General features: G+C 58.5%; 9 protein-coding genes across 9 annotated transcripts; all 9 read left to right on the forward strand.

Annotated features, from left to right (window-relative positions):
- On the forward strand, positions 1-3,585 carry LMXM_34_0830 (NADH-dependent fumarate reductase-like protein; the record flags this gene model as incomplete). Its single annotated transcript, XM_003879031.1, has 1 exon — positions 1-3,585. One exon carries the CDS (start codon positions 1-3, stop codon positions 3,583-3,585), a length of 3,585 nt encoding a protein of 1,194 aa, XP_003879080.1.
- A 912-nt stretch (positions 3,586-4,497) lies between these two features.
- LMXM_34_0840 (conserved hypothetical protein) lies at positions 4,498-5,772 on the forward strand (the record flags this gene model as incomplete). The annotated part of the gene is made up of 1 exon (XM_003879032.1): positions 4,498-5,772. The coding sequence occupies one exon, from the start codon at positions 4,498-4,500 to the stop codon at positions 5,770-5,772; it is 1,275 nt and encodes a 424-aa protein (XP_003879081.1).
- Positions 5,773-6,777: 1,005 nt separating this feature from the next.
- On the forward strand, positions 6,778-8,310 carry LMXM_34_0850 (conserved hypothetical protein; the record flags this gene model as incomplete). Its single annotated transcript, XM_003879033.1, has 1 exon — positions 6,778-8,310. One exon carries the CDS (start codon positions 6,778-6,780, stop codon positions 8,308-8,310), a length of 1,533 nt encoding a protein of 510 aa, XP_003879082.1.
- A 603-nt stretch (positions 8,311-8,913) lies between these two features.
- Positions 8,914-10,194, forward strand: LMXM_34_0860 (conserved hypothetical protein; the record flags this gene model as incomplete). Its single annotated transcript, XM_003879034.1, has 1 exon — positions 8,914-10,194. The coding sequence occupies one exon, from the start codon at positions 8,914-8,916 to the stop codon at positions 10,192-10,194; it is 1,281 nt and encodes a 426-aa protein (XP_003879083.1).
- A 664-nt stretch (positions 10,195-10,858) lies between these two features.
- LMXM_34_0870 (conserved hypothetical protein) lies at positions 10,859-13,630 on the forward strand (the record flags this gene model as incomplete). Its single annotated transcript, XM_003879035.1, has 1 exon — positions 10,859-13,630. The coding sequence occupies one exon, from the start codon at positions 10,859-10,861 to the stop codon at positions 13,628-13,630; it is 2,772 nt and encodes a 923-aa protein (XP_003879084.1).
- Positions 13,631-14,328: 698 nt separating this feature from the next.
- On the forward strand, positions 14,329-15,888 carry LMXM_34_0880 (conserved hypothetical protein; the record flags this gene model as incomplete). The annotated part of the gene is made up of 1 exon (XM_003879036.1): positions 14,329-15,888. One exon carries the CDS (start codon positions 14,329-14,331, stop codon positions 15,886-15,888), a length of 1,560 nt encoding a protein of 519 aa, XP_003879085.1.
- A 493-nt stretch (positions 15,889-16,381) lies between these two features.
- LMXM_34_0890 (conserved hypothetical protein) lies at positions 16,382-16,879 on the forward strand (the record flags this gene model as incomplete). The annotated part of the gene is made up of 1 exon (XM_003879037.1): positions 16,382-16,879. The coding sequence occupies one exon, from the start codon at positions 16,382-16,384 to the stop codon at positions 16,877-16,879; it is 498 nt and encodes a 165-aa protein (XP_003879086.1).
- Positions 16,880-18,230: 1,351 nt separating this feature from the next.
- LMXM_34_0900 (conserved hypothetical protein) lies at positions 18,231-18,938 on the forward strand (the record flags this gene model as incomplete). The annotated part of the gene is made up of 1 exon (XM_003879038.1): positions 18,231-18,938. One exon carries the CDS (start codon positions 18,231-18,233, stop codon positions 18,936-18,938), a length of 708 nt encoding a protein of 235 aa, XP_003879087.1.
- A 2,079-nt stretch (positions 18,939-21,017) lies between these two features.
- On the forward strand, positions 21,018-26,468 carry LMXM_34_0910 (conserved hypothetical protein; the record flags this gene model as incomplete). The annotated part of the gene is made up of 1 exon (XM_003879039.1): positions 21,018-26,468. One exon carries the CDS (start codon positions 21,018-21,020, stop codon positions 26,466-26,468), a length of 5,451 nt encoding a protein of 1,816 aa, XP_003879088.1.
- Positions 26,469-27,090: the final 622 nt, after the last annotated feature.

The raw sequence follows: 27,090 nt of genomic DNA on the forward strand, positions 1-27,090 counted from the left end.
ATGGGTGGCTGCGCAGCGGTGACGCAGCGGCGTTCCGCAACCACGGACTCGCATACTGGCGCTTCCGTAGTCCTTGTGGACCCCGAAAAGGCCGCTCATGAGCGTGATCGCATTGCTCGCGGCCTGCTCACCACCAACTTCCCCGAGTTGCACGTCAACCAGCGCTCGGTGCTACTGTACAAGGACGTGATGCACACAGTGCCGTACACGCTCACCATCGCTGTAGACGGCAACGTCACTCGCCAAGATGCGGATCCTGTCGTCAAGGCAATTCTGAGCGACTGTTTCGCGATGGTGGACAAGCACCTCAACTCCTTTAACCCGGACAGCGAGGTGTCGCAGGTCAACAGGATGCCGGTGGGAGAGAAGCACGTCATGTCGAAGCACCTCTTCGAGGTGGTCAAGTGCTGCGAGGAGGTCTACAACATTAGCGGCAGCTGCTTTGACCCGGCCGCAGCACCGCTGGTGCACAAGCTGCGCGATGCCGCTTGCCGGCACGACTCCACCGCGGAGGACTTCGCCATCACTTCGGAGGAAGCGGGGCGTTTCACCCTGACAAGCAGCTTTGCCATCGACATCAAAGAAGGGACCATCGCGCGCAAGCACGAAGAGGCGATGCTAGACCTGGGTGGCCTGAACAAGGGCTACACCGTTGACTGCGTGGTGGATCAGCTGAATGCAGCCAATTTTGCCGACGTGCTGTTCGAGTGGGGCGGCGACTGCCGCGCCTCGGGTGTGAACGCGCAGCGCCAGCCGTGGGCAGTCGGCGTTGTGCGTCCGCCATCGGTCGACGAGATCCTCGCGGCTGCCAAGTCCGGCAAGTCAGTGACGATGAATGCGCACAGCCTTGGGGATCACACGGATGAATCGGCGCAGTCGACGTCGGCCGCCGACGGGGCAGCCAAGGCTGAGCAAAGGGCGCTCCTGCGCGTCATGTCGCTCAGCAACGAGGCACTCTGCACGAGCGGCGACTACGAGAACGTCCTCTTCGCCAGCGCGCTTGGCCGTGCTCTCTCAAGCACATACAACTGGAGTCGCCGCTGCCTCATCGAACCCTGCCAAAACGGACTGGCCCAGGTTACCGTCAAGTGCTACTCGTGCCTGTACGCCGACGCACTCGCCACGGCGAGCTTCGTGAAGCGCGACCCCGTGCGCGTGCGGTACATTCTCGAGCACTACCGCCACGATTACAACCGCGTGACCGACTACGCCGCCTACACGCGTGAGGGGGAGCGGCTGGCGCACATGTACGAGATCGCGCACGAGAGCCCGGCCTGTCGGATAGAGCGCATTGCCGGCTCGCTGCCGGCGCGTGTTGTTGTGATCGGCGGCGGCCTTGCCGGTTGCGCGGCCGCCATTGAGGCAGTGAGCTGCGGCGCTACCGTCATTCTCCTGGAGAAGGAACCCCGGCTGGGTGGCAATAGCGCTAAAGCCACCTCTGGCATCAATGGCTGGGGCACCCGCACGCAGGCCGTGAATCACGTCCTGGACAACTGCAAGTTTTTTGAGCGGGACACTTTCCTCTCCGGCGAGGGTGGTCACTGCGACCCTGGGCTCGTGCGCACCCTCTCTGTAAAATCCGCTGAAGCGATTAGCTGGCTCGAGTCCTTCGGCATCCCGCTAACCGTCCTCTACCAGCTCGGTGGTGCGAGCCGTAGGCGCTGCCACCGCGCGCCGGATCAGAAGGACGGCACTCCGGTCCCCGTTGGGTTCACGATCATGCGTCACCTGGAGGACTACATCCGCACTAAGCTGCAAGGCAAGGTGACGATCTTGAACGAGATGGAGGTGGTGAGCCTCATGCACGACGTGAGCGCGATGCCGGACGGAAACCGCGAGATTCACGTGCATGGTGTCCGCTATAAGTCGGTGACCGATGCGTCGGGGACGGTTATGGATCTGCTAGCAGACGCCGTCGTGCTTGCCACGGGCGGCTTCTCGAACGATCGGACGACCAACTCGCTGCTGCGCGAGTACGCACCAAACGTGTACGGCACACCCACCACCAACGGCACGTTCGCCACCGGCGACGGTGTGAAGATGGCGCGCAAGCTTGGTGCCACCCTGGTGGACATGGACAAGGTGCAGCTGCACCCCACCGGTCTCATTGACCCGAAGGACCCGTCGAATCGCACCAAGTACCTTGGCCCCGAGGCGCTGCGCGGCTCCGGCGGCATCCTGCTGAACAAGAACGGTGAGCGCTTCGTGAACGAGCTGGACCTGCGCTCCGTCGTGTCGCAGGCGATTATCGCGCAGGACAACGAGTACCCGGACTCGGGTGGCAGCAAGTTCGCATACTGCGTGCTGAGCGAGGAGGCAGCGACGCTCTTCGGCAAGAGCTCCCTCACGTACTACTGGAAGTCGCAGGGCCTGTTCACCCGTGTGGATGACATGAAGGCGCTCGCCGAGCTCATCGGCTGCTCGGTTGAAAGCCTGCATCGAACCCTCGAGACATACGAGCGCCAGAGCACGGTAAAGAAGGTCTGCCCGCTGACTGGCAAGCTCGTGTTCCCCAGTGTGGTAGGCACCAAGGGGCCCTATTACGTGGCGTACGTCACGCCGTCGATCCACTACACCATGGGCGGCTGCTTCATCTCTCCAGCGGCGGAGCTGCTCATGGAGGATCAATCCGTCAACATATTCGAAGACATGCGCCCCATCCTTGGTCTCTTCGGTGCCGGCGAGGTGACAGGCGGCGTGCACGGTGGCAACCGTCTCGGCGGCAACTCGCTGCTGGAGTGCGTCGTGTTTGGCAAGATCGCCGGCGACCGTGCGGCCACGATTCTGCAGAAGGAGAAGTACGGGCTCAGCAAGGATAAGTGGGTGCCGGTGGTGGTGCGGGAGTCGAGGGCGAGTGATCAGTTCGGTGTGGGCTCGCGCGTACTGCGCTTCAACCTGCCCGGCGCGACGCAGACATCCGGATTGACCGTTGGCGAGTTCATCGGTATCCGCGGTGACTGGGACGGCCAGCAGTTGATTGGCTACTACAGCCCCATCAACATGCCAGACGACAAGGGCCGCATCTCGATTCTGGCGCGTGGTGACAAGGGCAACCTGCAGGAATGGATCTCGTCCATGCGTCCTGGCGACTCGGTCGAAATGAAAGCCTGCGGCGGTCTCCGTATCGAGCTCAAACCCCACCAGAAGCAGATGGTGTACCGCAAGACGGTCATCCGAAAACTGGGCCTCATCGCCGGCGGCTCCGGTGTGGCGCCGATGCTGCAGATTATTAAGGCCGCGCTCAATCGCCCGTATGTGGACGGCATCGAGACGATCCGCCTAGTGTACGCCGCCGAGGACGAGCATGAGCTGACCTACCGCTCGCTGCTGAAGCAATACCGCGCCGACAACCCGGACAAGTTCGACTGCGGCTTCGTGCTCAATAACCCGCCTGAAGGCTGGACAGAGGGTGTGGGCTACGTCGACCGTGCCACGCTGCAGAGCCTTCTCCCGCCTCCGTCGAAGGGCCTGCTCGTGGCTATTTGCGGCCCGCCGGTGATGCAGCGCTCCGTCGTGGCAGATCTGCTGGCACTAGGCTATAACGCCGAGATGGTGCGCACGGTGGATGAGGATGGCGCACTCTAGGCAGTCGGCCAAATCACTCCTTGCTGCTGCGAAAATCGCGCAACCCCCTGCACACGTGTGTGTGTGTGTGTGTGTGTGTGTGTGTGTGTGTGTTGCACTGCCTCAGCGCAGGCTAGAAAGCCTGCGATGCCCCCAGGTAGGCGCCTCTCCCTCTCCGCGACGAGCGTGCACGCCTTCTAGCGTACCGATATGACAGACATCTTTGTGATTTTCGTTGACCGGCATGTTCTATTAGTTCTTTCGGGTCTGTGTGTGGCACACTCGTGATGAAACTCGTTTCCTTTGTCTCGCGATGTTACTGTCTGTCTTCCCTCATCCACTGTCACGTATCCCAAGCGAAAGAAGATTGACACGAGCACGTACGCACACACATGCGCACGCAACTGGCCCACAACCAATGTGGACGTCCTCCAAACTGTATATGCAGCCTGCCAGCAAGCAATGCGCAGTGAGCACCTTCAGCGACTTCGCTCCCCCTCTACCTCCTCAACTCTTTACCGTCTTTGCGTGCTCCCCGCCCCCCCCCCGTTGCACCCGCTCTTCCACCCTCCCTGACCGCCACTATACCGCCATTGTACGCTGTCACACACACACACACGCACACGCACGCCCTCTTCCTTGCAACCCAGTATGCAGTGAGTTCGAAAATAGACCGCAAAGCACACACACGCGACAGGCAACCTCGCGGTGTGTACGGTGCATGCAGCACGGAGTCACAACGAACTACGTCACAGCACCGGCTGTCAAGTAGCAACTGCCCTCCCTCCCTCTTTTTTTGACACGCATAGAAAACGCCTGTTCTTGTTGTTTTCACCTCCCCCACCCACCCACCCCAATCCCCACATCCACACCCACTTTACGAGCCAAACGCGCGCGCGCGCACGACGACCTCTCTGCGTGTGCTGGATCAAAATGGAGGTTACTGACATCGTTGCCGTGGTGTTTTGCAACAGGGTTGCCTTGCAGTATGCCTTCTGGGCGGCCATCCTGTTCGCCCCGCTCTATGCATTTGCGCTGAAGCCTCTCGTCCGATGTTGCCGACAGTGTGCAGCGATGAAGCCTGCGACACGTGCTGCGGAGAGAACTGCTTCACCACCACCACCAGCTAGCAAGCTTCATGACACTTCTGTGCGGCTCTCCGCGGCCGGATCGAAAGGATTCCTCTCGCCCGCGTCGGTTGGTGCCACACAGGCATCTTTCATCCCCATCTTCGCCACCACCGCGACAGTGACGTCGTCTTCTCCGGCGCGCAGTCGCAGCAGCATCGGTGCGCAGCTCACTCCTCTCCAGCCACATGACTCGACGCCAAACGGGCATGGTTCAGCGTGCTCGCTAGAAGTCACGGGAACAGCGCTGCCGCGGGAGGAGGTGGGGTGTCGCTCGGTGACACAGCGCTTCGTGTCGGCGCTGCGCCGGCACGTGCGGCAACGTGGCTCAGCCCTCTTCAAGAGTCACGACAGCAGCTTGCGCGCAGCCCTGCAGTCGGGCAAGGTGTACCTCCACCACCACCCCTCGGTGCATCTGCCAAGCCAAAACTACTTTTCTCACAGCCTGCAGGAGAAGTATGACAAGCTCAACACCACTGACGCCTCCTTGGAGGCACTCTACGTTCGGCCTGCGTTCCAGGAGTGGTACGCGGCGAATCGTGAGCAGCTCCTGCGCGACATGCGACTTCGCGAAGCATTCGCCAAATGGCGCAACGTCGCGACAGCCTTTGTGCTCATTGTGGCCTTGCTACTGCTTCCAGCTTACAGCTTCAGCATGCAAACCAACGCCATGCAGTGGGTGTCGCCCTTGGCATCCGTTGACGACAAGGCCGCTGTCGCTGCCGCCCCTCTGGCGCAGCTTTTGACCACACGTCTGCACTACATCCAGTCCCGGGGATCGACACCTCAGGTCGCCACCAGTGCGATGCTGTCCTCTCGCCGTCGCGCAGACGCCAGTGTGATGGCTACTAACGCGGTAAAGGCCGCGGAGTACATGACCGTCGTGGCGGCCGCGTGCGCACTCGTGACGAGTTGCTTTATGCCGCGCGAGAGCTGTGCCACCGCGTCTGTCGCGCTCGTGTCGTTTCTCCTCCTCGTGATGGAGTCAGCGCTGGTGCCGGAGGCGACGGTGAAGCTGGGGCTGGGGTTTCTCGTCGTACTCACGATCGTCGCGATGAGCGTTTGTCGCGCCACTGTGTAGAACGGTGCTCTTCTTCGAAAGAATTTGAGCGATACAGAACAAAAAAGAAAAGCGTTGCAGTCTCAGCGCTACTGGCCTGCTCCTGTGCGCCCTGGCGTGCACTGCCCATCTGTCGCCGCTTCTTGCTCCCGACATGCGCGCGCGCGAGTGTGTGTGTGAAGTCCTGGCTGTTCCTTGGTGTGTGTCTCGTTGTGTACAGTGTGCTCACTGCCGACCAGGCCTCGGCGCCACCCGCTGACGCGCGTGCCACAGCCGGCGTTGCACGGTGAAGCGGGGGGAGGTGGGGGGAGGTACATGTGAAGGTGCGTCGGAGAGCAAACCGGATGGGGTGTACGCTTCCACGCAACGCTCGCCACACGTGGGCGTAGATGCGGTGTAAATGAAAGCGGAAGACACAAAAAGTAGTCGGAAGGCGATGGCCGAACGCAGCACAGAACGATCAAAGGATGACGAATTGCCAGAGGCGGAGGGCTTACTTGGGCACCAATGGCGCGCGCTGATTTAGCCCTCCTCCTCACGACATTGCCGCGAGAAGAGGAAGCGAGGTACTGGGCACTCTCCGTTGTGCAGTGTATTTACCGGGCACGCGCCCATGCGCGACGCCATCCATGTTGATGCGCACCTACGTCTCCACCTACTCCTCCTCTCCACATATCTCGCCTCGCCACTGACTCACCCAGTGGTGATTTACACCACCGCGCACACACACACACCTTCTTTGTGGGTATTGGCGTCCTTTTTAGACCAACCGGGTTCAACGCCTGTATCATGGATCACAGTTTTTCAAAGTACCAATACTTTGTCAGTTGTTCCATAACCCTCCTCTACGTGGGCCTGATTGCGGCGTCTTACTTCGACATATCGACATGCCCGTTCGTCTATGACCGGCCAGCGTCTTTGGCGCCTCTGAGGCTGCCGGGTGCGAAGCAAGTCTGCGGTGATGTGGCGGACATTCATCGCTCCCTCTTCGCCTCCCTCGCCTTGGAGGGGGGTTTCGCGTGCCACATGGTGGACATCATTGTCTGGGCCTACGTTATCGGTCTGTTCATATTCATGTCGTGCAAGTACATGGCGTACCGTCTGCAAGGGCTTCACTACTTCTTTCTTGACTACTGCTACTTCCACAACTCCGTGTTGATGTGCTTTCTGCTGTGGCGGCTCGTCGACGTCAAGTGGTCGGAGCAGCCCATCATCTCGTGGTCAGCACACATGCCTTTGTCGCGATGGTTGCACGGCTACGGCGACAATGCGTCCAACTTAGCAATGAGCACCGCCGTTCACGCGGTGGATAATGAGATGTGGTGGCGCCCAATCCTCACTGGAACGCCGATCCGCAGGGATTCCTGGGCTCGCCTCATCGTTCCCTCAGCCGATCGCGACTACCGCTTTGACGGCGTGTACCTGCCGATCTCGTTCGAGATCCTCACGTGCGGCTACGTGTTGGCCCATCTAACGGAAGCCGAGGTTATTTCATCCTTCATGTTCTTCTTCACGCTGTTGGCCGGCACCTTCGGCCCCATACTCGGGGCGATCTTCATGTGGCGCAATGCACTCTTGTTTCACTCCTTCGATCGCATGTCGTCTTGCTACCTCCACCTGGCACCCGGCATTGTCCAGAGCCTGCTGCTGCACCGCCTGTTCACATCGGCGCGGCGTGAGATCGAGAGCCTAGATGCCGGGCGACTCTACGAGAACGTCACCGGGATCGCCAAGCAGCTCAACGTCTCCGTTGGCCGCCTGCTTCCGGGCGTGCACACGCTCATGTACAACATGGGTGACGTGTCAACAGCAGCGGCAGACAGTGCTACGAAGGTGGGTAGCACGCATCGCGGTCCGGCACGGCTGATCTCGTCCGTCTATTCGACCCTCACAGCGAAGCAGCAGCAACTGCGGTTCACTCAGTACGCTGCCACGCACCAGCTGGAGGCCCTCTGCGGCTACGGCACCCTCTGCTACGACCTGCGGCGCGCCGTCACCTACGGAAACCTGCTGCGGCTGCACTTTATCATGTTTTGTGTCTGGCAGGTCTTCTACCACACCTTCAACGAGTGGCGCAGGCACGCACGCAGGCAGTGGTGGAAGAAGCGCCTGGCGAAGCTCGAGAGGCACCAAAGGGAATGCGTGCATCTCACCAGTGCCACGGAGACCGGCGCGGAGCTGCTGCACTCGCCTGCTGTAATGAGCGAGGGTGGCGGCCGCGGCAGCCCGGCCGAGCGCATGACCTCGTATAAATGGATGATGGCGCACCCACCTGGCGGTCGCAAGGGTATTCTCGCACGCTTTGTTCTGCTGTTTGGCGAGGGTCGTCTGCCCACCACGGTGATGTTCCAAGTGACGCAGTGGCTTCTCCACATGTTCTTCTTCACCTGCAGCTACCCCTTCATCCACGTTTGCTTCCACTACATGCTGAGCGCGTGGCCGCTGATGGTGTTGATGCTGGCCTTTGCGCTTCTGTGCGTGTACAACGCGGCGTGCGCGAACCACAAGTGGATCTCGAAGCTGCAGCAGACGGCGTCAAAAGGCATGGAAGCGGAGTAGCAGGGGCAGCTCACCAATTCGATGGCACAGACCACCCGTACAGCAACAACAAAGAAGGCGCGATAGCGTGCGTGCTGCCGTGTGAGAGGCGGTGTCCGTATGTCTGCGTGTTTTCTGGGGCCGTCCCCCACCCCTTGTGCATGTAAACGCTTCGGTGCTACTATCTCCCTTCTATTGTCACGTTTTCATCGATAAGCATGTTCCTCTCAGCAGTGGATGGAGTTTGCCGAGGTGCCCCGGGAGCGGCGCCGCGTCTGCCACCCTCAGTGCGGCAGACGCACCTTACACGATGAAAACGGATGGAAAAGGAGAGAATGGATCACTCGCCAAAACGCACCCGCACGAAACGTCCGTGTGTCCGCAGAACGTGTGGTACCCCAACCTTTGCAGGTGAAGACCGCAGCTTTGGGCAACAGCTCCCGGCTCCCCCCCCCCGTCTTTTCAGCCTCCCCAATAAGCCTTCCCTCTTCCCTCTCCACTTGCGTCCGCACTTAGCAGCCCTTCATACGAACACAACAAGAGGGAAGTCATCAGGGCGTTCCCTACGTCAAGCCTGACTGGCCTCCTTCACTCATACACGCACTCAAGATCCAAGTGCCTGTCATGAAGCGCAGCTACCGAGACAACAACCCCCGCTTTCACAAGCATCGGCAGGGCAAGATGCTCCTACCGCACAGCCACCTCGCGGGATTGTTCTTCACGGTGAACCCTCGACAAGAGCCGCGCGCGCAGCGGGAGGCGCAGCTTTACCTGTCCACACTCACCCCCGACCTGGAGGCCGCGCATGAGGCGTTCGTCAAAAGCAGTCGCACGACCTCCAGCAGCGCGGGCGACGCCGCCGGCCGCAGCAGCAACGACCAGGGCGACGCCACCGTTCCCCAGCCGTCCGCCTCGCTGTCAAGCCTCCTCGCAGCAGAGCTAGCAGCCTGTAGCACGCACGACACCAACGGAAACAGGTTCAATACAACAAAGCGGCCGCGCTCGGAGGACGATGAGGCCGACGAGGACTCGCCAGCTGACGAGGGTGCTGACAGCGAGCCAGGCAGCTGCCGCCGCCGCCGCCGTGACACGCCGCATCGGCGCAGCGAATGGTTCGCGCCATTGGAGACTGGCTGCAAAGGGTATCTCTTCCTCAACGTGCCAACCGTGAATGCCACCGTAACCTGCCCAAAGTGCCACGCCGCCTCCAACCTCGCCACCGAGGCGGAAGGCGTAATGACAGCGTCCGGGGCCGGTGGCGCAGCACCGTCGACAACGGAGGCAGACGCTTTGCCGCCGCACACAATTGTACTGAACCCCCTTGTCTCCCGCATCACTGAGCGCATTTTCGAAGATCTCGCCGCCAATCCCCGGCCGATCTTCCGCAACTGCTTCCGACTGATGCCAGCCGAGCTGACGTGCTGTCCCACACTACCGGAGATGCAGACGGCGCTGCGCAAGCTGCTGTCCCTCCACTTCGCAGCGGAGATGGTCAACAGCACTGTTGCGGCAGATGACGGGGTGGACTTTGCGCAGCGCATTCCGCTGCCGTCCTGGGGTGCTGGCCGGCCGCGCCGCTCGATGCACACCATTGCGCTACAGTTCACCGTCAAGAACAACACGAGCGTCGAGCAGAAGAAGGGAGCCATTGCGTCCGCGCTCACGGCCGCGATCCCCGCCAATCGCTTCATTGTTGTCGCGCAACCGTCGCACAAGACGAAGTGCACGGTGGAGGCGACCGTCTGCATTTTCGTGGCGCACGCAACATGCGTCATGGGCGTGCAGCGCCGTGTCACTGAGCGGCGCAGTTTCAACCTGCACGCCGTCGGCGAGGACGCATTTGTTTTATCCAATGCAGTTCAAGCCTCCCCCAAGACCGAGCAGCGCACCGTTCAGTATGAGTAGTTACCATCTCGAATAAAAAAATACACATATAATTCCTTTTCAGTGTGGCGCTCTCTACCACAAGTCATCCATACACGCATGCCCGCACGACGACAGCCCACCCACCTTCGCAGGGATTCGGCTCATAACATGGGGCCCTCCGGGGCAGAGCCGTCCTGCCGCCGAGCCGGGCCCTGCACCCAACACGCCTTCATTGTCCCACCCCGGCCCTCACCAGATACGTGCCTCGCGGCCGGCGCCAGGCGGACGGCTTGTGCGGGCCACGTCTTGGGTCCTGCGTGCGGGCGGGGGCGCTGGTTTCCCGCCGTGCGGGGTGGTGGGGGGCGACCCACCCGCCCCCCCCCTGGTGGGCCAGGAGCAGGGCCCGCCCGACCCGCCGTGGCGGCCGGCCAAGGGCGGTGAACCCCCGCACAAAGGAACCGCCGCAGACAGAGCGGGTGCGGGGAGGGGCGAAAAAGCACCCCGCACGAAGCAAAAAAAAAAAACCAGCACCCAACCCGGGCCACCGAGGCGGAGGGAAAGCAAGGCCCAGATCGACCCCAACCGCCCCATCTTTGATTCATCCTCCTCCTTGCACTTTTTTCCTCCTTTTCTCAGGAAGGTAAATCACACCAACCGTTAGTGACGCAGATTTTTCTTTGTATATTTCACTTTTGCCATCAGTATGATGGACTTCGCAACGATTGAGCGCCAGGCGCTGAACGATTTAAGAGATTCAAGCAATTCAGTCAAAATACCCTTTGATCGACAAAATGACCGCACTGCTGATACCCTGGCGCAACTCGTTGAAAAGCTAAAAATGAATGAACCTGTGTGCGTGTCTGTACAGGATTATGACAGCCGATTCCAGAAATATGTATGCACCACGCCCGTCGGTACGCATATTCTTGACCTCGCTGCGAGCATTGATTGCAGTGGATCAGTCGTGCAGGATCAAATCACTGAACATCAGTGCAAGCTGCTGGTTTCCTTTCCCGAACGCCTGGCCAACGTGGTTAGTCAAAACCGAAATGCTACGTTTCTTTTTGACGCCACACTTTATTGGGAACGCCTTTGTGACACTGTATTGCTCCTTTATTTCACAAAAGCGCAGCAGGCGAATAACTGCGAAGGGGTGCCAGTCGAAACGAAGCATTTATTAACGGTTTTGAAAGTGCTAGCTGTTTTGCTGCTCCGACGCGGGAAGAGTGACATCATGATCCGTCGTCTGGGAATGATACCAAAGTATCTGTTCGATGGTGAGCATTTTTGCGAGCGATTTGGCCACCTAATGGAAGCTGCTTTCGAAGCCAGCAAGCAACCACATTTTTCTCTCAAATCTCAGAGACGCGCAGAAGTATCTAGCCTTTGGCATCGCTGGAATACTCTCCTTTTTCAATTAATTGAGAAGCGGGCGGAGATAAAAGATGTCGTCCTCAGCGCTGTTAGTGCCCTGATAAATACCCCAGCTGGTGCCAACTCAATTCAGCTGGCCAATAATGTGTTCTACACCGTTTGTGTGCATCAACTTTCCCTTGCCGGACCAACGCGGGCAACCGCGCGCATCATTGTCAGGGATTTTCTCCCTGCGGTAGCAGGCACTGCCGACGCGGATCACAGGCTTACTCATAGGGAGCAGGAGTGCTTTAGCGCACTTTTCAAGAAGTGGGAAAATAAAGAGTTTGTCACCTCTGCTGATTTGAGTCTGAATATGCGGCTTCTGCATCCAGTCATGTACGCGCTTTTGTATATGCACAAGAAAACGCCTGCCGAAAGCAGGTTTCCTGATGCGTTTGTCGGAGCTCTTCTTACTGGCGTGACAATCCGCCTCGATAGCACTCGCGGCCCCGAATTGCGAAACTGCGCCATGACCGTTGCTGCCGCATACGCAACGCTTTTCGTAATAAGCGCCGACGGTGTCGCTCCATTGCTGCAGGATGCAAACTTCTCTGTGGCACTCAACGAGTGGATGAAAGAGGAACCTGGCACCTCACAGTACGCCGAAACGGTGAGCACCGTAACGCAGATGAACAACAAGCCCGTAGTCGCCGCAGGTTTGGAGATGCGAGTGTCTTCACTGGTGGAGGTATTTCCCTTCGATCCAGATGAGGAATATCATTTTTTTACGAGGTCAAGTCACAGCAAAGAAAAATTGATTGCAGCACAGGCCATTGATGCACCCGTGGCAATAATGCAACTCGACTCTACAGAAGCTCCTCTTCCATCTTTCGGCCAACAAAAGTACACGAAAGATGAATTCGGCGAGCACGTGTCCATTCTCAGCAGCATTCGTGAGTGTTACAATGCGTTGGTCGGCGTGGGACGAAGCCCCAACGCGCAACTGCACGAGGTTCAGGAAGCCACTGAAAGTGGCTTGCGAGGGCTTTCTGATGCATTCGCTAAGCTCCGGCAGCGGATCGGATCGGATCTATTCAACGCGGTCGGCAGGGAGACGGGTTCATTTGTTGCCGTCTTGTTGCCTACGCTGATTTCACTGAGTATTCATGCTCCCGAAGATCAGAAGCAACATTTACTGCAGCTACGCTACAAGATTATTGTCGACCTCATCGTGCTGAATCCCCCTTTAGCCCTGAACCAACTGGGTGGAATGGTGTATCGTAGCAATTATGGAATTTACCAACGGACAGAACTCATAAAAGCAATTGGCGAAGCTGCTTTTGTGTTGTCACAAGTGGAGGTGGCGCCGGCTTCTGCTGCAAGCACAGGGGCTGGACGCGAGCAAGCCACAGTCGCTGAGAAGCTCCAACGTATTTATCCACCGATTCCGACGCACGAGCTGTCAAGCAGTCGTAAAACGTCTATTGTGGTGAGCGAGGGCAAGAACACACGTCGTTGGGGAAATGCGGTGGTTGAACGCCAAAATCGTACGCGTCCAAAGCACTACAGCAACTTGCTTGGGGACGTGGCCGCAGCGTTTGTGGCCGTGTTTTTGCATAAGCTTGATGCCGATCATTTTGCCTTTTTTCAAGAAGTGGACCCTTACACGCCGTGTGCAATTCTCGATTCTCTTACGAGTGTTTTTCAGGGCATTACAAATGTTCGGCACGTCGCTGCAGAGCTGTCTGAGAAGAACTTCGACTTCTTTTTTGCCGTTTGCACACGGCACCCAAACCTCTCTGTCCGGAAAGCTGCGTGGGCTTCCGTGGTGGAGGTGATGCGCACGTGGTGTGGTGTGGCCCCTCTTTGGATTCGTCGGAAAGACGGTGAGCGAATCTTCAACAGGGACGCGGTGACCTATCGCTCACTTGTCTTTACGAAAGCATGGCTGAGTGCGCTGGAGATTCTGCAGCACACTTGCGTGGATATGGTGCAGAAGAGTGATCCTTGTGGACACACAGCTTTGATTGCAGTTTCCAGCCTGCGCGATTTAGTGTGTGATAGAGATGATTTTTACTCTATGCTCGCTCGTGTAGAAGAGCATGTTTTAGAAGAGTAAACCGTTTCTATCGTTTCCCCCTTACTACTACCAGTATTTCATTCCTCACAGGGTTTCTGCATTTCTCTTCAAAACGAAAAACGCGAAACGAAAAAGACTGTTGTCTCGCCAATGTGGACGATGCTGCTTTTTGTTTTTGTTGTTGTGTGTGTGCATGGGTATGTGTGTGTGCGTGGTGTGCTTGCTCTAAAAACGCAGCATCAGAGCTAGCACCGGCCTTCTTGCTCTTTCGCCAAAAATGTGACCCCTTTCCCGCATGTTTCTCCAGGAGACACTGCGTGTCGAGTTTAATCCAAGTATCTTCTCTCTCACCATCATTGCCTCTACTCTGTTTCCACAAGAACAATATACGGTGACGTACTTGTTGTACTCATCTTTCTCCACTGCGTTACTTCATATATTAGACCTTTTAGCGATTGTTCTGGGTTTCGCAATACTTTTATTGTTGTTCGTCTACGTCGAAGAAGTGGTTTGTCTGCTTCTTCCCCCTTTGACGAATGAGGCGGCTTGAAAAGAACATTCATGGAGTTGCTCACAGTTTTCTTGCTTCTGCAAAACGCCATGCCCGCCGGCGCCAGCTGCAGCGTGAGCACACGAATGATTCAGACACTGGTGGCTCGATTCAAACCAATTCGAAAGGCATAATTCAAGAAGCCTCTCGACCTGGCCCTGATGTCTCAAGTCTTCGTGGCAGTGGTATGATGGTTGCGCCTGCCACGACCTCGCTGGACAAGATCCGTGCTCAATTAGTCGCCCTGCGAAACGAGAATAGACTCATTGCAGAGGAAGCAAAACAAGCAGCCGAGCAGCGGCAGTGGGAGAAACTGGTGAAAGAGCAAAAGGAGCAAGACTTGCTTCGTGTAGGAATCAGCCTGACGCACGAGAAAACGCGAGACGACTCTCTCACAAAGCTCATCCAGAGGGAGTATTCACGCCTAAACAAGCCAAATGATGCCTTTCGCGTCGGCAAAGAAGTCGTTGACGGGGTTGCGCAGCGGTCCTTTCTGCTGCACGAGAGACGATTCAAGGACGCCGATGACGTGCTTCGAAAGAACGGAAATGTTACTGATACTCGCCGCTATATGGCGCTAGCTTTTTCGTCATTGCCCGAGCAAAGGGCTCATTTAGTGGAGGTTCTGAAGCGCATGCAGGCACAATGGGCAGCGGAGTGCGAGAAGCTTACCAAAGCATCTGACCCCATACAAAGCTCTTCTAACAATATCAACGCTACAGTTGAGGCCAGCTCAAATGCGGTATCGCAACTGGCATGGTTGACGGTGCTCGAGGGGCTACCAGATGAGGACATTCGTGCACTCTGGGAAGCCGACATACTCGATGCAGAGACGCTGTTGTCTTTGCTCTCTGAGCCTTCGTCAGATACACCTTCGCCGACAGAGAGCAGTGTTGTGCCGGAGCGCACTCGAAGCGACGGGGACCAAGGCACTTCCGACGAGGATGCACCTGCTGATCTGCTTTTCGATGAGAAGATCAAGTATGTGCAGCAGCTACACTATCTGCAAGAGATCACAAATACTATTCGGGAGACGGAGCTGGGTGATGTGCCGCCGATTGACCTGGCACCGACGATTGTGAAGGCGAAACGGCGTCAATTCGATAACGTCACAGAAGACGAGCTCCGTCAGCTCGAGCAGTACGAAGAGTCCGCAGTCATGCACCTTCCTCTGAAAGAGCCGTTTCCCTCTACAGGCGAATCACAGGCGGTGAAGGCTGAACCGTGCAATGTCTGTGTTCCCGCTGCAATGCTCGAGCGTGCCCTTTTCCCCTCCAATTGCTTTTTGAATGCAGTGGCGCAGAAGGACGCCGCGCTGCGGCGCTCTTTGGAGCGGATGGAGCGAATCAAGCGAGAGACGCTGCTCGATCCGGAGTTTCAAGAGGCGGTGCGTTTTGCGCACGCCGTGGAGGAAGCATCTGTGGCGCCCCATCTTCGTGGATGGGGCAGAAGCGACGGTGACGACGGTGATGACAGCGGTGAGGAAAACGGCGCGCCACTTCGGGCCACTCGCCGCACAGTATCGAAGCGCGAGAAGCGGGCGGCTCGCAGCCACCAGCTGCGAGGCCCCATGGCGCGCTCACCGTACTCGCCAGAAGTAATACCGTATTTTTATAATGATATGCGCAGCATAGTTCCACCGCGTGGGGCATTTAACCTGCCGGACCCAGCGCCGACGAAGGCCGAGCGTGCCGCACTACGTGGCCGTCGGCGCCGTGCGCGAAAAGGAGCGCGCTACAGCAAATGATAACCTGCTCTCTTGAAACGTTTTTTTTTTGCTACTACTACTATTCTTGCGTCGCTAACCTGGGAGATGTGCACGAGTTTCCCTCTTCCTGTTCACAGTTTCGCTGTTTGGGGTGTCTGCAGGCTTGCATGCCTCTTTCTCTCTCTTACTGCAAAACGGTTTGTCGGAAGCCGCAGCAACGCTGCACAGCTGATGAGTTTAGGAAGGGCCCAGGCCGACGAGGCAAGCTGCCCAGAAATGGGAGTTTTCGCCTCATCTCGCCCTCTTCTGATGCGAGCTGCTTTGCAGGGCCGAGAACGTAGTGCTCGGTGCAACTTTTCTGCCGCCTTCTTGCTCCACTCTCCATCGCCCACTCATCCTCTGCTTCGCAACATCGGTTCCAGTGCCCTCTTGGTGCGGTCACCGTCCCCTTACAGAAACGGAAATCGTTGATCGGCATTTTTTTTCCTTTTGTGTGCGTGTCTGTTGTTAGTGCTCTGAGGGACAATAAAAGATGTTTTCCAGCCACAAAACCCCTGCAAAGGCGCAGCGTGACGGATACGACGATGAGCAGCACCTTGTCGCTGCGGTATCGGAGTTCAAAAAAGTAGAGGCTTCAAATCAATCCATGGTGGATCAACTACACCAACGACTCGCATCTCCGTTCCAAGTGACAACGAAGCCGTGTGAAGCAGGCCGGGCAGCAGTGCTACAGTGCTATCAGCAGCTGCAAGGCTCCTCGGCGGTCACAACTAGCAACGCAGCGTCGTCGACATCGCCTGCGCCGCCGCCGGGAGCACACAGCGACAGCAAGAGCGCCAACTTAGCCCCCGATGAAGCGTGGCTCTCAATTCCATATCAGCAGTGCTACGAGACCGCGCTGGCATATCACCAGTGCGTGGAGGACACGCTAGCAACGCACTTAGCCCTCGTCGCTGCCTTTGAGCAGCGTAGGACCCAGCAGAAGATAGGCCATCAATCAGTCGTGAAGGCCCAAGATAAGCCACAGTGAATGAGGGAGGGAAACCAACACATCTGTGCGCCTCAAACTACCAGGCGTCACCCCAGGTGCGTTGATCAGACGGGGAAGCAGCCAGTGGGTGTATGTATGTCAGTCGATTCGGCCCGTCTCTTCTGTTTCGCCTGCGCGCGCAGTGGATCTGCTTTTTTTTGTCTAGGCGAAAGGGGGGAGGAGGGTGGAGCACAAGGGAGGTGAAGAGTTGTCCCCGTGACCTCTTCTCCTTTGATTGCTCGTGTTGCTAATCGTCACACACTCAACGGGAGAAAAAAGAAAACGTAGTGGGGGTTTGTGCTTCAGAGAAGTCCGCACTCCAAGTAAACAAAGCGACCATGAGTCTTAGGGGCAGCAGGGTCTCTGCTGAGGAACAAGGCGCATGGCCAGTGTGTCCACGCGCTGCTCCCCTCAACCCAAGCTCTGCATCTGCCGTGGAGTGCGCATCCTTGTCCACGCCGTCCCACTATCAACTCCACGACCGCGTGGGGTGCAGCGGCACACGGAGTCGAAACTATCATAGGCGAAATGCAGCCTTTGCTCTCATACCCTCACACCAGCACATGTGTGCATGTGTGTGTGTGTCTCCCCCTCGAAAGACGAACGAAGCTCCGCGGGTAGGAAGAGAACGGTCGCTCAGCTCACCGCAAAGCTAGATATTCCTTCTTTGCTCGTAGGCGACATCATTCGTTCTTTCATCTCGCTTTCCTCGCACTCTCCCTCCCTCTGCCACCCTGCGATTCACGCGCACAGAATCGCAGAAGTGGTCGTCACTTTGGTCCGCGCACACGACACCCCCCCCCACTCTCTCTCCTTATCTCCCTTCCCCACACACGCACGCACACACATACACCAGAAAAGACACTGCGCACCGCGTAGAGAGGTGGGGGAAGGGGCATCTTGGCTCATCCCGCTCAGCGACCGCTCAATAGCGCTTTGCTTTCCATCCACCTCTATCTAGCTGCACTATTCCATCATCTAACTAATCAGAAGATATACACACACACACGCACACGCACCCACACCAAAGAACAAAAAGGTAACTCACGCCGAATCAGCAGCTGCTTCCGGGACTATTCTGACGCGACGTATTTCTCACCAGGCGCAGAGACGACGGCAACATCCGGTCCCTTCTCTTTTCTCTTGCGCTTCCTATCTCCTTTTGAAATCGTGCGACGGTGACGACAATTTCGCACCGCTGCCCATTCACCCCACCTGCACACACGAGCACGTTGTTTAGTACGCTGGCATCCGCTACTGCAGTCGACTTCCGGTGTTTGCGTAAGCAGAGGCGCCCAACCCCACTCGTCGCGTCCGGGTTACCTATCGCGAGCCAAGCGGAAGCGTGACGATGGCGCCAAAGAAGAATAACACAAAGAAGGAGATGAAGCGTAAGGAATTAACGGAGGAGGACATGCTTCGTCTCGGCATGACGCCAGAGGACATCCGGCGCATTCTGGAGGAGCGCGGCAAATCGAGCGAGGACAAGCAAGCGGAGCAAGCCCGCGAGGAGGCTCAGCGCCGCGAGGCCGAGGCCCGCCTGCGCCAGCAGCGCGATCACCAGAAGCAGGTGGAGAGCATAGTGACCGAGGAAACCACCACACGGGCAACACTCCGCTACAACGAGGACCAGGAGTGGACACAAATGGAGTCTTGTGAGCTGACGCCGGCGAAGCAGAAGATCCTGCGCCACGTTGCCGTGATGGAGGCGCAGCGCCGAGCCGAGGAGGCGAAGCGGCGCCAGGCTGAGGAGCTCGCGGCGTACCAGGCGAGGCTGCAGAGCATGTCAGACGAGCAGCGCGCCGCCTTCTTGGAAGAGGAGAAAGAGAAGGAGAAGCGCCGCATCGAGGACATCGTTGCGTCGGAAGAGAAGCGTATGGAGCGCGAGCGCCGCCGCGAGGCCCGTCGTAAGGCCCGCAAGGAGCGTCTCCTGAACAATGAGAATGTCGACGACCTCCTCTCCAGCGATGACGAAGAGCCTAAGGGCAAAGGCGCAAAGAAGGGAAAAGAGTCGGCCATCGATGAGCTAGAGTTTAACCTACATGAGAAGTACCTGTGAAAGATGCTGCGCGGGCAGTGGATATCTCTATAAGCTTGATTATCCACAGCACACACGGATGTGGGTATGGTCGTGGTGCGGGTGCCACTTCTCTGTCGTTGGCCGTGGTAAACAGATGACACGCGCGCATGTGCCGGTGCGCCTTTACGTAGGTATTTGGTTTGGTATGGGGGGAGGGAAGGGAACTGTTGCTGTCTGGCGGTGGATGTTTCTGTTGTTCAAACTCTCTCTCTTGCCCTTCATGGATAATGTGCGTTGTCTCCTCTATCATCTAAGGACCGGAATTCTATTCACAGCGCCTGTGCAAGGACGTCGGTGGCGACCGGGGGGAGGGAGAGGGGGGGTGAAGCGCAGCAGATGAAAGCGGAGAGAAGGGGTGAAGGGCGCGTGTTCAAGAGGCTGAAGCCGCTTTCTCTCCCGCGCTCTCCCTTTTTCTTTGTTCTTTTTTCGTTGTTGGAAAACGGCTTTCCTTGAGTGTTACGTCGTGTTGGGAGAGTGATGAATAATGGCGCCTTGGCACTCTTCTCTCCCTCTTCATGGGTGCACTAGCTCCCTCCCATACAGACAAATCCACGCGAAGGATGCGACTGCTCTCAAGTGGCACGATAAGCACGTGGCGGGAGACTCTGATGACGTGTTTTATCTCTCTCTTTACATCGCAACAGTGAGACGAGCGTATATTATATATATATATATATGTACGACTCAAAGTGAGGAGGAAGAAGAGACACCGAGCTTTAGTGTCCGACGTTGACCACAACGCTTTGGAATCAATCTTCTTCCATTCCCCTTGATGACGAGGGCACGCACCTCTCAGTGCGTGGCGTCTCAGGGGCCAATACCCCGCTCTGTGTGTGGAGGGGGTGGGGGAGAGGGGGGAAGCCAAGCAGCCCCCTCCCCCTATCCCCTGCCGATGCCAAACCATTTCGGGTAGTGGCAGGATCAACTGGCCCACGACATGGTAAAGTCAGAGCGATTCATCGCTGCTGATGCCGGCGGTGCGGTTCTGAGCGGCGTCGGTGCGGCCTGCGACGTGGCTGGGTGGGTAGAGTTTGAGGCAGGGGCCGTGCTCCGATGACTCAGTCGGCGCATTGCTGCAATGTGTGTGCCTCCCGCTGCTTTCCACCACGCGAGTTGGGGGAGGGGGGAGGGAAGGGTGAGCTTGTGGCAGAGCCGGAGGCTCCAAGAGTGGTGTCCAACTTCTGCTGCACGGCAGAGAATGGGCACACACGTTGAAATGCAACAAAAAAAGGCCCTCATACGAGATCCGCTCCTTTTGTCTTTTCTACGATCACCCTGCCTTTCCGCCAATGTCCACCTTTACTTTTCCTCCGTGCCCGTGCCTGGCGCTCTACAAAGCCCTTCTCGATTCTCTTTGCCAAAGAAACACGTGCACACAGACCGAGGCACGCAGACGCAGGAAGCACAGAGACGCGCACCGGTAAAAATTCGAGCAGGCACGGCCAGCATCACAACGTCAAAAGAGAAGGAAACAATGTAACTAACTGCTTACCAGGATAACACATCCATTTCCTTAAAGTACGTGAGTACACGTCTAACTCATCCTCCTCACTATTTCGCCTTGTGCATCTTTTCTTTCTCTGGTGTTGCTGTGTATCACGTGCTCTCTCCAGAGATTTCAAGTTTTACGTCTTACGGTTACCGCATTCAGCACTTGTCCGCATACAAACACGCACGGTGGCCTCGCCACGCCTTTCCGCCCTTGGCTCCGTAACCGTGATGAAAAAGGTGCAAAGCCGCGGCCTCCGTGAAAGCCGGCCTTCGCCACACGCACAGCGCCAGGGCGCCAGGCCTCCACCTTTCACCTCCAAGACTCGCACACGCACTTGCTCAGAGGAGCAGCCGCGCAAGGGACGTGATGCACGTCGCCAATCCTCCTCGCCGCATTGCACCCCGTTGCCTTCACCACCTCCCCCTCTCGCCGCAGCATGTCCAAGCCAAAAGACGCAGACCGCTGCAGCCACTTTGACGGGCGGCAATGCCGGGGGCGCGCCGACTGCGGTGGCCACCTCCTCCCCCACGCTACTGGCAACCGATGACTCCGAAGCGAAAGATGGCATGCGAAGGCCGCCCTCGAGGCGGCCGAACTCAACCACTGTAGAGGTCTCTCCTGGCGCTGGTGATGAAACAGCGCAGCAGAAGGCACCAACATTGCAGCAAGGCACAGGTGACAGGAGCGCACCTCCAGCCATACGATCGCGTATTGGGCGGCACCTGGCGCCACAGCGGCGAAATCACTGTGCGGCTTCGGCGTTGGCTTCTCCGTCTCACGCCTCCTCCTCCTTCCCCAGCGCATCTGACATGCAGTCCACCAGCTCAAGAACCTGCAGCAGCGCAAGCGACAGGGACGTTCGCGCGGCACACAGGTTACTGCAGCGTGATTCTCAGCGAAACTGGGGTCGCGGTGCGACGCCAGCAGTGGCAGCCCATCCCTCTGCGTCGTCTGCCACTACGAAAAGCTCGAAAATGTCCTGGCGTCCATCACAACAACAACGAAAGCGACATCGCGTGGCCGCGCGTGGGGCCTACTCCAACACAAGCAGTACCAGCTCCTCATCGGCAGCATCGCCAGATGACACGGCGACCAAGTCAGCGAGAACCTCCAGCGATAGCTGGCTCACCCGGCGGAAATGCGGGAGCCAGAATAATGAAGGCAACGCCTTTCCTTCGCCCCCCTCCTCTACATCGGTGGAACCGATCTGTGTCTTCACGGATGTGCTGCCGCGCGATGTGTACCTGCACATTTGCGGTTTCCTCACTGAGGCAGACTGCTGCACGCTCCTCGAAGTAAGCCTTTGCATGCACGCCGCCATCACCAGTGCCGACAGCATCGTGTGGCGCCACATGTGCGTGAGTACGTGGATGTACAAGCAGGGATTTCAGACATTCATTCAACACGTACGAGCGCTAGAGGTGTTGGCGCGCCAAGAGGAGCTCGAGGTTCAGGCGCTGCAGCAGCACATGCTCCTGTTGCGCGAACAGGGCATTGTCTTCGGCGAGTCTGATGTGTCCGCCACATGCGACTGCGCAACGGTGCTCATTCGTCGCCGGCAGCACGAACGCGCTCGGTGGATGGCGGCCGCAGCAGCTAGTGCCGCGACCCCAACTCTGTACCGTTCGAGATTGACGAGCAAGGTGAGTACCGCGGCCGTCAGCGCGAGCAGCGCAACGCAAACCGAGAGTAGCTGCGTGATAAGCAGCACCGGCGGCCGCCGCCGGCGCTGCAAGAGCCGACGCTGTCACAGGAAAACCAAGCGCAGCACCACCGCCACAGCATCTACGTCACGACGCAGTGGAAACACCTGTGGTGCAGCCGCGAAACGGCCAACACACCCGGCACGGTGGGCAGAACCATCAGCACAGCGGCTAGGCTCCCGCTCGACGGCAACCACGGCCACTTCAAGGGCATCACGAAGCCGTCGCGATTGCAGTGACGGCTCGCGTGACAGTGATGGTACATCTGAATCACTGTCTCGCTCCTGCTCATCGCGGACTTTGTCCTCGTCCGAGTCGTCGAAGGAAGAGACTTGCAACGGCATGCACCACACACAGACGCACCCGCCGAGCCATCACAGCGCTGATGACTCTGCGGCTCCACTGCGCCCAGGCGGCTCTGACGCAGGCGAGAAAGCACGCAGCGCTACAGGTCGTCCACCTCTGCCGCCGCCCCCCTCAAGTACTCACACGCACGCCTCGGCGAAGCCATGTGAGAAGGGGCGCGGTGGCTTTTCCGCGACGCTACGCTCAACGAGTGCATCAGACGACAGGGGAGAGAATGCCTACGAGTATCTGGACACTGAGGATGACAAGACGGGCGACACAAGAGAGCGTCGGGTGCGCATTCGCCTGCCAGAGGCCGAGGCTGAGGACGAAGGCAACGCGAACCTGACAGACACGTCTGTCCCCGCTGTACGCTCTCGTAGCGGTTCTCGTCACCGCAGGCGCAGCCGCCGCTCTCTCTCCGGCAGTCTGCTACCCCCGGCTCACGGCTATCGCCGCCACCGCCGCAGCCACCGCGAGAAACGGCGCAAGCCCGCTCGTCAGCGTCGACGAAAGCGTGGCCGCAGTCGAGGTCCGCGCTCGACGGGCGGCGGCGGCGGCCGGCACCGCTCTCAGCTGCACCGCGGTCAGGGACGTCAGCACCGCCCCTCACACCAGCATCATCACAGTTCCAAAGCAACGAAGAGCTCGCGGCGGCGACGACGTCGTCAGCGTAACGCCGCCGCCGCTGCGGCTGCTGCTGCACAGGCTGATCGCGACGGCGGTAGCGCAAGCTTCTACGCATCTTCTCAGGATGCCGCAGTGGGCGGCGGAATCAGCACCTACTTTTACCAGACAGCCACATATGAGGCCATCAAGAGCACCACCCCGGTGCTAGCAGCGCAGCACGTCGCGCCTTCCATGGTTCCCTTTAAGCTCGGCGGTCGGCAGGCACCTTCACTTGGCGGTGCAGAGGCTGTCGTGTTTCAAAGTCGAGGCGAGGCGCAACGAAATCCGCACCAGTCTTGCGGTAGTGAAGTGCACGTGTGCGAGGCGTCTTCCACTGGTGCCCTCGCGCAACCAGCAGGTCCACTGAACAGCGGCAGCGATGTGGCTCTGAGGACGGTATCGGCACCTCGGAAAATGGATTCAGCCTCTCAACAGGCGGCGTCACCCCTAACGCCAACAACGGCATCCAGTGCTGCTACGACATTCGGCACAGGCACGAACGAGGAAAGGCTTTACTGGTGGCAATTGACGCCTGAGGCTCGACAACTTCAGCTTCGCCGCATGCAACAGCTTGAGTTACAGCAGCAGCTGGCCGCCTCCAGCGACGGTTTCACTACACGAACAGCGCCGTCTTTGCAGGACGGGGATGAGTTGGCAGATGAAGCGGCGCTGCGGGAGTGGGACGAGTTGGAAGCCTCCTCCTTAGGGTCCTCGAGCGGCACCATCTACGAGGAGGACGCAGACGCGAGTCGGGAAGGAGACAGGGAGGAGGTGGACAGCAGTCGAAACGGCGCCTCCGTCACCTCTGACGATACCGAGGGGAGAAGTGAGCTCAGCACCGACGAAGACGAGGACGAACGGGAAGGTAGCACCGACAGCAGCGATTATCGTCGTCGCCGTCGTCGCAGTCGCAAGTTGTGGCGGACTCAGAGCAGGTCGACAAGGCGGTCAGTCACCAGTGACGAAACCACGTCGACGAGGGTGCCTTGCCGCCTTTCGTACCACCAACGATACGGTGGTGAGCCAGGCACTTCCTCGTCCGCCTCCTGCTTGAGCCGCCTTCACACTGCCCCTCCCTCACTCGCCAATGGCGAAAGTACCGCCTCTGAGTGCGGGGTCGACAATGAGACGGAGCGGTGGATGCGCACAGGCGTACGCGGAGCCGCATCTTTGCTACATCAGCGGTGCAAGTCGAGCGATGCCACCGACAAGCGTAGCAGGGGCAGTGGCGATGGCACTGGTGGCGGTAGATCCGACGGTACCGCCGACAGGTACGACTCCGACGAAGGGACGGCGACTACGTCTGTCGTCAGTCAGGCGGACAAGAAGCTCATAGCAGGTAGCAGCAGCAAGAGCAGTAGCGGTAAGCAAGTGCTCCTTCGTGTGCGCCGCTCCGGTCACCCCTACACTTTACCTGGCATCTCCGTGGCGGCGTCAGTGCCATCCTCGTCCAGATTAGCGATTCGCGCGGAGCGGCGTGTTGCCAAGGCCTTGGAGAAGCGTTACGAAGGTATTGAGGAGGCGATGGTGATTACGCGCTCCAAGAGCGTGCTCATCCACACGCTGGAACGGCAGACTCACGCACATCTGCCACGCCTTCTCGCAGCAGCGCAGCGACAGCATCGATTGATGATGAACAAGCGACCCGCTGCTGCAGCTGCCCACCACGCGGACCCCTCTCTCATGTCTCCTACCGTAGCTTTGCATCGTGGAACTCCGGACTTCTCCGAGGTGGCCTCGACACAGACAGCGCGTGCCATCATTCTGATTGGGGCCGGCAGCAGTGGCTTCAACGCCTGTGGTACGTCGACGACGCTGCCGGCGGCCGCCACACTAACTGCCCCGCCAGCATCGCACCTCCTCTCCTCTCTTGATAATTCTTTTGCCACTGTCGCAGCAGCGACCTTGGCCGTGCCCGCGTCGCCGCTATACCAGCTCGCTCGCACCGGCAGCTCTAACGTCCTGACCAACTCGAGCAGTGAACGCGGCGGCGGTTTGAGCGGCACGTTGCCCTGCGAAGACAACCCTCACTCCTCTCCACCCTCCACGAGTACTGCTAGCCTAGCTGTGGGCACAGCGGGCAACGGCGCACCGATGCAACCAGCGAACGACGACGAGGCTGTCGACGACGATGACGACGAGGAGGAGCAGTTCGCCCCCGTTTCGTGGAAGTTCGCCTTCTTCATGTCTCGCCGCGAGGCGAAACGGGTGAAGATCACCCTGCAAGATCTGATAGAGGGGATGTGGGTGGTGTGCTTCCGTAGCAGCGGCCGAACTCACCCAATCCGCTTTGTCGGACAGCACCAAGTCTTCGTATACCCACCGCTCCCCACAACAGAAGAAAAGGAAGAGCAGCGACTACAACAAAACAGTCTGGAATCGAGCGAGGCCGAGAGCGAGGTTGGTCACGCCACCACGACGGCGACTGCAACCAGCGCGACCTCGGCAGCGCCTCCGTTGCCCTTTCACATTCTGCAAGGCGGTGCGCAGCTGGTGGTGCACCAGTTTCCGCCCATGAAAGTAATGCGGCGGAATGGTGCAGCGCCGGGGAATGCTGCTGGTGGTGGCACGCCGGCGGCGGTGGCACCAGTTTCCTCGGCCAATACTCCGGCGGCAGCTGCGGTGACGCCGGCAATGATGGCGGAGAGGCGGTTTGTTGCAGAGCCGCAAGCGACCTTGCGCAAGCTGCGACTGCGCATGCTATCATCTGCCGCACATGACGCAACCACATTCGAGCCGATGTCATGCGGCGACGCCACGGGTGGCCTCGCCGCCGCCGGCTGTGCTGTCGCTGACGAGCACAATGGGACTTCTGGCAGAGACTTTGGCTGCCGAGACTGCACCTCTTACGACTCATATGACGCCCCTGCTGTCTCTTCCACGGCCACGACGAACGATGTCCGCCGCAACATTGCGCAAGAGTTGGGGTTTTGTGCCGCTTACATGAAAGAGGCGCTTGGCCAAGTTCCAGCTAGGCCAGGGGAAGAGCACATCAGTGACGGTGCAACGACGCGCCACGGATGCAGTGCCGCTCCCTCTCGAGCTAAAGGGCAACGATTTTTCTACGGCCCACTGACGCAGCGCGAGTACGAGGCCCAGCAGCGGCGTGATTTGTGCTTTGCGCCGGGCGGGCCCGGCGATGTGTTGAATGATTGGGGCTGGACGATCGCAAGTCAGTATGTGAAGATCTTTTCTTTGGACATCACCGCACCCTTGTATGTGAAGCGGCTGCAGCGGGTTGCTGACGTAGAGGTCATCGGCCGCAATCACGGCGGGGAGCGCGGCACAGGTAATTCGTAGTGAAGGGCGCGTGAATCCGTGGACTGCGGATAACGGGTGGGAAATATGTATGAAGTAGGCAGGCAAGGCGCGCAGACGTCAAATCGCTGAGCGCATTCGTTTGAGTGGCGAATTACGTCCATTGGCGCCAGAGTCACCATCAGGCGTTGCGCGCCACTCCTTGTCCCTCCCCCTCCGCCCTTCATAGTGCATTCGGATGGCCAGTCCTTTGCTTTTCTTTTGTTTTTCGTTTCCTTTTTCTTGGGAGTGAGCTTCTGGTGTATCTGCGCGCGTGTGTGCGTCAAGGATGCGTCCCTGCTGTATGTTGTTGTTGCTGGCTTCTTTGTGGATATGGATCTTAGGATTTGGGGTGGGCAGGTGAATGAAGGCTGCTCTGCTGTTGCGTGGAGTTCAGTAATGAACGATAAAAACAAAAGTGAAAAGAAAGAGGGCACAGACCCGCATCAACAACTGATAGCGGAATGTAATTTACTTCTTCGGATGAGCCGCAGCAACCTTGATTGAGTAAGCATCTGCTCATCGTGCGTGCGTGCATCCTCTTGCGTACGTAAATGTGCCAAAAAAACCGCTGTGGCGTCGCCCCACCCGCCGCCAACCCACTCATCTGGTTCTTGTCATCAAC

The sequence above is a fragment of the Leishmania mexicana genome, chromosome 34 (genome assembly GCF_000234665.1).
Source record: "Leishmania mexicana MHOM/GT/2001/U1103 complete genome, chromosome 34".
Taxonomy (NCBI): domain Eukaryota; phylum Euglenozoa; class Kinetoplastea; order Trypanosomatida; family Trypanosomatidae; genus Leishmania; species Leishmania mexicana.